The 11,630-nt window shown below is 39.3% G+C and overlaps 1 protein-coding gene across 2 annotated transcripts in view; it reads left to right on the top strand.

The window, feature by feature from the left end:
- Window positions 1-281: 281 nt before the first annotated feature.
- The window catches only part of sh3gl3a (SH3-domain GRB2-like 3a), a 32,507-nt gene continuing 21,158 nt past the window's right edge, over window positions 282-11,630 (top strand). For both annotated transcript variants that reach the window (XM_061245839.1, XM_061245838.1), the window contains exon 1: window positions 282-480. In XM_061245839.1, coding sequence (XP_061101823.1) covers window positions 436-480 — 45 coding nt within the window. In that variant the 5' untranslated portion in view covers window positions 282-435. The remainder of the gene's footprint in view (window positions 481-11,630) is intronic.

The raw sequence follows: 11,630 nt of genomic DNA, 5'->3' as shown, positions 1-11,630 counted from the left end.
TCTAAACCCATGCCCATTACTTGTGAGACTATACTGCCTTTAGGTGGACAATTATTCAATTTAGATGTGGTAAAAAGGATATTTATCATATCATCATTCTCTCTCTGCTGCTGCCTTCTTTACGTGCTGCTTGTCCCCAGCACTGACGTGCGTGGGTTTATTTTGCTGGCATTATTTCCCATAAACACAAAGTATCCACCAATAGGATTTGAGAATAGAGAACGTCACTCCGTGGAATTCACCCTTTCACGGGCTGCAGCAGCATTTTATTCATAGCGGATTGACAGCTGCCTGTGGGGGGCCCAGTGAAAAAAAGCAACGAGTCTGCTGCCCCTTTTGAACAGTTCCCCCCACTTCCCATTGTTTTCACTTTCACTTGTTTCCTAATTCTTCCAAATCTACTCTTGCAGCAGTTCGACAATATTTATTTTGAGGATGTCGGTGGCTGGGTTTAAGAAACAGTTTCACAAAGCAAGTCAGGTAAGGAGACGCCCCATCATCACTTGCATATGTTTTTGTTGAGCTTATTTTGATAAAATATTGCGTAGCTAGCTTGCTTGCCAATGGAGGGACTGCACATTGCACCGTTATAACTAGCCATCTGCATCAATCAGTTAACGTACAGCAGCTGCTTCGAGAATGTAGCGTATGTCGAGCTGAGCCATACAACTATCCGTTAGCTAACTAGCCCAGTTGCTAGTTGGCAGTAGCTGGCTAGATCACCTAGCTAACAGTCTGTTTATTAGCTAGCTAGGCAGATTAGGCTACTAGTAGTATGCATGTTTGTCATCCTTCTGACTTGGAAGCTAGCTACCTAGTCATGCGAACTATAACGGTAACAATACACAATTTAGAAAGCTGTCTTGTCATATAGCCTGTGGCTTTGTTAGCTATTGCTAGTTAACCAACGGTAATATTCTTATTTGGATGTAGCTAACTTGGCTTTACCAGCCAAATAATAGATGCTGTGTCCTAACCTTGGTTAGTTAGTATTACCTAGCTACATGGAAAGAAAAAGTTATCTAACTTTTGCTGTCTATTATTTTCATGCACTGTAATGTTAACTAGCTAGCTAGCTAACTTGTAACACAATTGACCACCTGCTATAGCTAGTTACATTGTAGCGAGCTATATCATTTGAGAAATAAGGATGCTTCCGTGTGCGTAACGCTAAACTATACGTTCTTTGCATCAGTTTACTGATAATTGGTTGCTAGTATCTATCACTGGAGTATTTACATTGCTAGTTTTCTGTTTGTTAGTTTATGCCTCTTTTTTATGCCTTTTGTTGTAAAGTTTAAACTACCACGTATACATTAAGATCCAGTGAAATATAGCATTATTTTATACTTTAGGCTATGTTAAACTTTGTCATGTATCCAGCACGATGATCAATATAATTACAAGAGCGACTCGTGTATAGCTACTATTATTTTTCATTCGCTAACTTAACGCTTAATATTGACGTAATTGAGCAAGTGGTCCGTTCTTTAGAGAATGATTTTGGCCGATTTATAACCACCTTTTCTGTACTAGTCTGTATGTGTTACGAAAAGATAGCTAAGCCATGGAGAGATTTAGCTGGCTTTGGTCTGTGCGCGAACATGGTTGTCCAAAAGGATACTATTATTTCCTAATCTTATAACATCACACTCTTTCTCCTCATTGTCCATACGTTTTTGAAAACCCATGCATTTATTTATTATTCACAGAAAACGACGTTTTAAGTGAAATGTTTGCATTTGCTGAAATTCTCGAAAGACAGGAAATTAAACTGATTAGCACTAACGCGAACATGAACCTGCTGCTATCAGCACAGAACTGCTATAGCCATATATAAAGTCTACAATACGTCGAACAACATGTGCTCGCACCTGGGCAGATTGTTTAGGATTCAAACCTCTGTAAGTGTTCATCGTCTTAGACTAGTGTATATTGGCACTGTTGCATATTCAAGTTAGAAGCAGTATACTTATTTTGCACTTTTCTTAAGCATGCTTTATTTCCAACATGCCCATGTGTCCTATTTGGGACCACATACCTTGTATCATTCTTTCAACATAGCTTGTCCATTAAGTGTTTCAGTGTGTAGCATACAGCTTTTAAACTAGAGCGATTAATTGATAGATCATGCATTACACCGTATATTGTTGAGTGTAGAGTCTGTATTGCTTTGATCTCATTCATATAGGCCTACTGTATGTCAGTCTGGCCCTTCTCCTCTGATTATCTCTTTAACAGTGCTTTTTTGCCTGCATAACTGCTGCTCACTGGAAGATTTTTTTTTCCTGTACCATTCTCTGCAAACTCTTGAGACTGTTGTGCATGAAAATCACAGGAGATCAGCAGTTTCTGAGATACATGGAAGGACTGTCTGGCTCCAACAATCCTTCCATGGTCAAAGTCACTTAGATCACGTCTTCCCTATTCTGACATTTGGTCTATACAACAGCTGAACTTCTTGACCACATCTGCGTGCTTTTATGCATTTAATTGCTGCCATATGATTGGCTGATTAAATATTTGCATTAACAAGCTGGTGTACAGTTCTACCTAATAAATTTGCTCACTGAGTGTATATATATATATGACTATTATAATTTGTCCAAAAGTAAATGAGCGATTAAGCAATGTCATGGCTAACTACTGTGCATTCACAGTCAATCAATGATAGTGTCACCCACAAATCATTTGATTCTCTCTGTGGGAATAAATGTTATGTTGTATGTAATATATATAATTTGTTATCTGTGAATTTATCAAAATAATATTATGCTGCCATGTTAATGCTATGCAAATAATTGGGCATAAATTAGAAAGTCTTGTTCTGCACAAACTGAATATACACTACAGGGCTGTACCATGTTGTCAGAGATCTGTACTGTTACACCTTGATGGAGAGCAGGCTGATGTTAGCGTTAGGGCTAATAAAAAAAATCTTTTGATTTCAATAAATTATGCAAACATTTCACTTGAAACATAGTTTTGTGATTCATTTTCTCGTTTTTACACCAGGAGGTTAAATAAATTAAATATATATGCATTAAAAGTAAAACCCTTGGTTGAGAAGTTGGCTTAAATTAAATAATTTATTGGGCCCACTTGCCAACGTTAAATAGAGTTACAGGACATCTAGTCTTGCAAGCCCTTCCTCCCCATTCCTTATACGCTAATTAATTTGCCGTTCATTGAATGATACATTTTTGGTTGAATTGAAAGTTCTCAATCAAAGTTTTCTTTTTATATCTAGCATGCATACCAACGCATGATGTAAAAGTATAGCTCATTAGTGTCCTTATTTTCCATTTCAACAATAATTTCTGTGTAGCTAGAGCTTGCTGGCTAGCCTCGTGAACTCAATTTGTTGGTGTTCATGACAATAGCTAAAATAGCTGGCGATTTAGCTGTAAGTCTTCTGTTTATGTACACCGACCAAGCTGGTGTCTTTTCGCCCGCCCTGTATCCTACACGTTTTCACAAATTGGGTGCTTGCTTTCCACTTTGGACAGACAGTTTTGGTCAATTCATTGTTGAAATGTAGAAATTCTGTCATGAAATTCGAAAAAAGCATGCATGCTTCTGAATTATGGACATTATAAGTGGTCTTGTGTCCGGATTTTTTATTTATTTTATTATAATTTTTGTGTGCAAAACAAGTCTTAATTTTTAATGATAATTTTTTAAGGGTTTTCATAACAGAAATGGTGCAATGTAGCAATACTAAAATAGTAGTTGCCATTGTAGACCTGCAAAATGGGATTGAGATTGGTTATGAAACGGGTGAGATATTGAGGTTGAAAATGAGCTTTTTTGAATGGAAGTGCCTACCAATGCAAACATATACTCAGTGAGCACTTTATTAGGTATTTATTAGACTTATGTTTTAAACTTATTGGTCTTCTGCTGCTGTAGCCTATCCACTTAGAGGCTTGATGCGTATTGTGTTCAGAGATGCTCTTCTGCATACCACTGTTGTAATGTGTGGTTATTTGCGTTACAGTCACCTTCCTGGCAGCTTTGACTTGGACTTCTCCCCTGACCTCTCTCATTAACAAGCCATTTTTGCTTGCAGAACTACTGCTCACTGGATGTTTTTAGTTTTTAGCACCATTCTCTGCAAACTGTAGAGACTGTTGTGCATGGAAATCCCAGGAGATCAGCCATTTCTGAGATATTCAAACCACCCTGTTTGGCACCAACAATCATTCCATGGTCAAAGTCACATTTCTTCCGCATTCGGACATTTGGTCTGAAAAACAGCTGACTGAACCTCTTGACCATGTCAGCATGCTTTTATGCATTTAGTTACCACATGATCGGCTGATTAGCCTAAATATTTGCATTAACAAGCTGGTGTACAGGTCTACCTAATAATGATGATCACTAAGTGCATGTGTGTTATGTGCTCAGTATAATTAATGAATTAATTAAATTTTATTTCATGCCATTTCATGTAATTTAATTCAAGTTCTGCATCTGGCTATGTGAGCATGATTTGAAACACAATAACCATTAGTCTACATACTACATACTAACAAAACGTTACTACAACCTGAAATACTCTAAACCTTTCCCTTGTTCTTCCATGCATGTGTCCTATTGACTGCATTGTGGTTTCCAAAACTAACGCATATATATATATATCGATATAAGTTGTTCTGTCTTATAACCAGAAAGGGTATATCTTCAAATCAATACTGGGGCACTGAAAATTTTTATGGATTATGATTCAGCTTTGAAGGCCTTGGTTGACGCATAGCACTGAATTCTTTGTGAGTTTTGAACATTTCAACATTGAATAAACTCTTGTCTTTTTAATAGTTCATTAGCATACACTAATTCAGCACCTGACAAAAACATTATATTACATTTGAAAGGCACTGCATGTAAAGCTCTGTAACCAAGTAGCATACCCTGATCAAGGATGTGGTGCATTTGCCTTGTTAATATTTGAAGAGAAAATGAGATGACAAATGCTTCTTTGTTAGAGGGGATGCTGTCATTTTCAAGTCTGCAGTGAACTTCCATACCTCTCCCTCATTGCATTATATGTGGTTGTCATCATGGACATAGTGGTCTGAAGGTGCTTACATTGCAATGATGAAGCGGTCCCGTTAACCAATGTATGCAACTCTTATGAAACATAGAAGGACTATTGAACTTTTTTAGATATTGAATCTTTTACATCCTCTGTTTATATAGTATCGATTTATTGAGCGGTATGCTACACTATTGTTCTGACATTTTTTCATGTTCTGTTTTTTTATAACAAATTTATGTAAGCACAAGTTAGCTGCATAACAGAAAATCTTTAAGCTCAAAATAACATGACATTTGAATGACTCATTCAAGGAAAGCACTATTTGACTTTTTTTATACATATCTTAAATTATTGGATTATTTTCCTCTCTATTTTAAAAATAGAGAATGTAGAATGTAAGTCCTTAAATTAATTTCTGTGTACATCTGAAACAGAGGCACACTATTGAATTAGCTGTACACCGTACATCAATTTGTTTTACTGTAGCCTCAGTGGACAGTCATCATAAATACATGACTTATTAGTATTGTGAAAACAACTCATCTGTCAGTACTTTTCAGTCATAATTCCACAGATCTCAAAGAATGGAGTGAATGAGCGGAGTGAGCTTTGACCAGCAAGTCACCGTCTGTCACCACAGTTGTTTATTTGTGCCTTTGAGCACATACTGTATTGTTCAGCAGAATCTCATTTGGAAGTGCCTGGACAAATGAACAGCAGTGAACATTGACCTCTCAGTGTTTATCGAGGCTAGGTAATGGCAAACTTAGCCTCCCATTCTGCTCAGGAATGCATGCTATTATTTGACATACTGTATTAGGAATAAGTAATCGTATTGGTCGCAGCGCAGGGGCTATCTAGGTGAAGAAATGTTCATGGAGATACAGAGGTACATGAGATTAGTACAGGTTATATTTTTATAGTAAAGGAAGATACAAACTGTTAAAGTACGTATCCATACTGTGTTCAGATCACATGAGAACATACATATGAGAAAGTGCCAAACTTCATTGTGGATCCAGGCCTATAGTTCAAATCATGTGCTGCACTAAGAATTCAGAATCCAGTGGTCAAAGCCAGGAAACTGATAATAAAATGTTCATTGTGCATGATCCTGTATTTTAGTTTTACATTCTTTTCAGTGCTCTTTGTTTTTTCAGCCTATGATTTAGGAATATAGGCCTGCTGGATGTCTAATAATAACATAACCAGATATGGTATCATTAATGGATCAAGCTGCCTAAAAGTGTTAAGTAAGTACAGTGCATTTAAAGAGAGTAGTGACTTACTTTCTTTAGTAGTGCATTTTGTCAGGTATGGTTTTGGGGGTGGTTTTTTGCTTATCCTCAAGGATGAGCAGCCAAGGGCTGACACAGCATATTCTATTATTGCTTCATTGTCCTTTTCAGCCTCACTGCGTAAGACCTTTCAGAATCCACGGGAATCGATTGATAAATAGAACTTTCGCTATTGGTTCAGTTTATCTGGGTACCTGCATGCCTAAAGCGGTGTGCAGGAGAATTCGAGTTTTGGCCTGCTGGTTGATTTAGTATTTATGCTAGAAACTTTCAGCCTTAATTGATGAACAGATTGCACATTAGGGCTAAACGTTGGAAATGACAAAGATTGTTCAGTAGATGATGAACCATGTTTGTATGTTTTGCAGGCCTCGCTAAGTTTTGGCTGTACATTGTATGTGGCTTATGTACCATATTGAATTGTACATTACTATTAAGTCTCTCATAAGCACTAAACATCTTTTCAGGCTATGCATACTTATTATGCCCTGATAGTTTGTGTCTGTTTTTTCCATTTAGTTTACGACCTTTATTAGGTGACCGAAAACAAAACAGGTCTTCTGTTTTCCCAGCCTCGGCAAAGCACTCTTTCCTGTCCAGATACAAAAGAAAAACAATCGGTATCTGAACCACTTTTTTGTTTTAATTCCTGTTATTCCCTTCAGAGCTAGCGCTAGCCGTAGCCGCCGCTCTGGGTTTCCACTGAATCTGAGAGTGGAAGAATGACATTGTTAAATAAATAAACGCGCTGCTGATCCCCAGCTTGTGTGTACAGCTCATGGGTCATATTCTGCAGGGACCCAGCAGGACACACCCTTTCCAGTCATGCCTGCACGGACATTGTCATGTTCCAGAGAGCAAATCTTTGTATTGTGTTTGCTTATCAGCTTTGTGCAAAAAAAAGGACAGCAAAGAGCAGTGTTGTTTCCCAGGTTAATGGGGATAAAATCTGTTTATTTCTTGTTGTCAGTTAATAGCCTATTTTCTAGGCTTTTCTTTCTTCAGATTTATATGTAGCTGACATTTTGTATTACTTTTATAGTGCTTTGGGGTTATTGTTTATAGTAATGTGTTGTGTTTGATCAGCACGCCAAAATCTACTATGTTTTTGACTTTAGTATCATGATACCATTGTCATTTGATCAAACCACTGGGAACTATTCAGGTAAACATTTGACTTCTGTTATAATAATACGGTAATATGAGGCCTATGCAATGAAGGTCTGAGTGTTTAGAATAGCTGGCAGGAGTGGTAGTTTAATTGAGTGAAGGCCCGTTTCATTCAGTGGAACTCCTCTCTGACAAACACACTGCAGTATGAATTATCTGAGGTTTCACTCTGAATCATATTTCTTCCATCACATATTTGTGTGGATTCCAACGTACCATAACATTCTACACAGCTAAAAATAGAGATAAAAACAGATAGAATTGAAGAAATTGCTTACGATTAGGTAATGCAGAACCGTTCTTTGAGTGACCATGCATAATGACTATTAAATGTAATGCTCACCACAAATATTTAGATCAAACCAAACATTAAAGAAATACTATCTTTTGCCATACTGTAAGTTACTTTTTAATTTGCATTACACATAACATTACAACATAGCGTTGTGTTGGTGGATGCACATGGTTGAAAATGTGTCCAGTAAAATAGTGAAATGTTATTAATCCAGTCCAGTTTTATCCAGTTTGAAGCAGTTTGGTCCAGGTGGGTAACCCTTGTGAAATGGCCGATATTAAAGAAGCTGGCCGTTGCATGGTGAAGTGTAAATGGTGAGAAAAGATAAGCATGTTGACAGAGCTGCACTGGATGTCTGGAAGATCTCCTTTTAGGAGACCTAAGGGCACAGGGGCTGGCATTGCTGTTAGCACTGGAAAGACTCGACTAGAAAGACGAGAGCAGAAAACCCTTTCTGATGAGATTTACTCCCTTGATTTTTCTGGTTCTGGGACCATGGTGGGACTACTAAAAGACAGCACATGACCTTAAAGTGTGAGATCAAATGATTGGAATGAGATGCATTGGAGACTGAAACTGAGTGTCTGATCTCATTTCCTGGTTTTATTGGGGTCAGAGCTCCATTGAAAGTGATTTGTACTGTGTGCCGAATTTGTCATGTATGATATTTTTGTATGCATTGTATCGGCTGCCTATTAACCATGTCATTTGTATAAATGAGAACTAGTTTGAACGAACGTACCTAATTTAATAAAGGTTAAATAAATAAAACCCATCAACGCTGCATGCACCTCGAATGTGTGAGTTCACTCCAGAGCCCTTTCCTAGCTCAAAGTGCCATGTTTGCTGTCCAGGGATAATAGCTGCCGTTTTCGCTTTCTCTGTTCAGTGTAGGGCTGTCTGACCAGACTGCAGCGGTTGAATACAGTTTTCCGTCAAGTGTTATGTGGGTCCCTTTTTAATATCAGCATTTTTATCTCATAATTTTGATTGGCCAGTTGTATTTTTAGGCCCAGCACGTTGCTGTAACACCCGCCCTGGAGACTAACTTCGAAACGTCATCCGAAATATGTGTAGTAACTTACGTCATTCGAAATGTGTGTACTAACTTAGGATCATCCGAAATGCGTGTACTAACTTCCGTCATCCAAAATGTGTGTACTAACTTATGTCATCCAAAATGTGTGTACTAACTTATGTCATCCAAAATGTGTGTACTAACTTATGTCATCCGAAATGTGTGTACTAACTTATGTAATCCGAAATGTGTACTATCTTACGGCATCCGAAATGTCTGTACTAACTTACGTCATCCGAAATGTCTGTACTAACTTAAGTCATCTGAAATGTGTGTACATTTTACATCATCCGAAATGTGTGTACTAAGTTACATCATCCGAAATATGTGTACTAAGTTACGTCATCCGAAATGTGTGTAGACAAGCACAGATTCTTGTTACTCTAGTGTCCACCGGCTGAGCTGTGTAGACATTGCAATGGAGGACTGCTGTACTTGTGCAAATGATACAGGTCCCTGTCTTGGCCAAGCCAGAGGGAATGCTCTTTCCCATGATGCATTGTTCCCCTGCCAGCTGAAACCCTCCCTCCCTGGGTGAGGCTGTTGCACAAATTATGAACATGATCATGCAGTTTCCGAGCTCCTATCCAGTTTTTACCTTGTGATGCATTTCATTGTATGTCCAACTTTTTAAGTTCAAATGTAATTGTACATGCACAAGACCAGGCTGTATCCATGCTAAAGCTGGCAATTGAAATTGGAAATTGACAAGCTCTCAAGTGACTCACTGTCATATGAAATGGTGTGCGATTCATGACGTATATGTCCTAACCGTTAAAGGTCATATGTTCAGAGACGTTTTTTGTGGCTTGTCTCGTGAGGTGTCAAGGTTTCACTTTATTGTACGTAGACAGTGCAACACTCTCAATGCCCACACGGCTACTTCCTGCCTGTCAAAATGAAAGTACAATACAGCACCTACATCATACTATTAAATATACAATGTATAATGTACCCTGCAAATGTGTGTAATATAGATGCACAAGCAAGCTGGACCCTTAAACAAGTACTTTGTTTTCCCCCATCAATAGTCACATGATGGCACACAGACATTTGTACATATTTATTTATGCTATGTGTCTAAAGGTAAGGGGAAAGCTAGCCATTTTATATTGATGTAACCCTGGCTATAAAAAGGGCCGCATTAAACATTAATGGATGAGTTTTCAGGATCTGAGCGTGTGCGGCCGCCCCATGGCTCATGAACATTTCAGCAGCGTGCCTTTGAAACTGGCGCTGTGACGTCCCTCATCCCCAGCCCTGCGCTGGCCTGCACTCTGCACACAGGACATGAGCGTGCTTAAATAACAGACAGCGCTCCTGCACTCCAATGTTTGTCCAGATTCAGTCCACCTTCGTCTTTAATCTTCACTTAAGAATACATGCGTTTTTTTTTTCACAAACACCGAGTGGCAGGTTCATTTTGGTGATTACTATCCTTGCTAAGATGAAAATGAACACTTTAGCATTTAGTGGTGAGTCAGATTTAAGGACGACAATTGATTGAACCCAGAGAGCTGTAATTATATGCACACTTCTATGGCATTTGAGGATATTTGGCCACAATAGAATGGGAGGGAAGTTTTGGTTATTTGATTAGTTTCAGTAACATTAGAATGTGTTGAATAAATAAACATCTTTAACATCCTATGGTCAATTCATTCTCGTGAATGGAGCCATTACTGTGAGGCTACTAGTGCAGTACATTCTGTAGATATGCTAAAAATGAACAAACAGCCGATAGAGCCATTGGAATGCTCAAGAAAATTAAAAGCAAATGCTGAATTCATTTTTTTGGTGGAGAAACTAACTGGCTGTCAGGCATGTTTCTGGATAACACATCTTCTTTGTTCACATCTGAAACCTGCACAAAGGCCACACTGAAGCATAAACATGAAAACAGCAGAACAACAGGTCTTTCCATGCATCGTCATCTGCATGCGGTAGGCCCTGTCTGTGCTTATTACTGGGTGTTTTCTACCCATGATTATTTTTGAGCACCTGTAATGTTAAAGCAAGTTGCCTAAATACAGTGATTAGGCCTCGCCTGACAGACCATCCACACACCTGGTGCGGATCTCCCAGCACGGTGTTCGGAGTGAATCTCCCTGCTGTGCACCATTATGGTGCAGTGAATGTGCTTTGAGCTGTCTAACCCCTGTAAACGTGTAACTCGGCACAAAGAAAAGGCTTTGCTGTAGGCCGAGGGGCGAAGCCTGAGTGGGAATGATTGTGTGCTTTGCCTGGGGATTCTGGGCTCGGTCAGCTACGTGTGTACACAGGCATTACAAAAGGCAGTACAGTTATTTCAATGAGCGCTCTAATGAAAAGGGATGGCACTGAGCGTCCTCTTTCAGCATGTTTCGTTACATTTCCTATGTCAGTTAGAGCAACAAATTCCTTTCACATCCTCTCACAGTGTGTGGTAATTTTTTCTGAACGGAATAGACGGTATAGACTGCTTCCTCCTTCTTGTGGGTAGGTAATCGCGATTACAGCCATTCTGGAATGTGCACGAGCGTTAGAGATGTTCTCTGCCGTTCAGTATCAAGCGTGCGATTATCATTTCTGCCCTTCTGTCGCCTGTGTGCGGGGCCTGTGAAACGTGCCCTAAACTCCCAGGTGGCTGGCTGGAAACCGCGTGAGAGCAGCGTATCCCGCGCCCTTTCGGCGGCAGACGCTGACGGAGAGGGAGCGCCGGGGGCCAGGGGCCCGGGGGCCGGGGCAGGGGAGCCGGGGCCACGCTCC

The sequence above is a fragment of the Conger conger genome, chromosome 6 (assembly GCF_963514075.1).
Source record: "Conger conger chromosome 6, fConCon1.1, whole genome shotgun sequence".
Classification (NCBI taxonomy): domain Eukaryota; kingdom Metazoa; phylum Chordata; class Actinopteri; order Anguilliformes; family Congridae; genus Conger; species Conger conger.
This window is presented reverse-complemented; position numbering and strand designations above follow the sequence as displayed.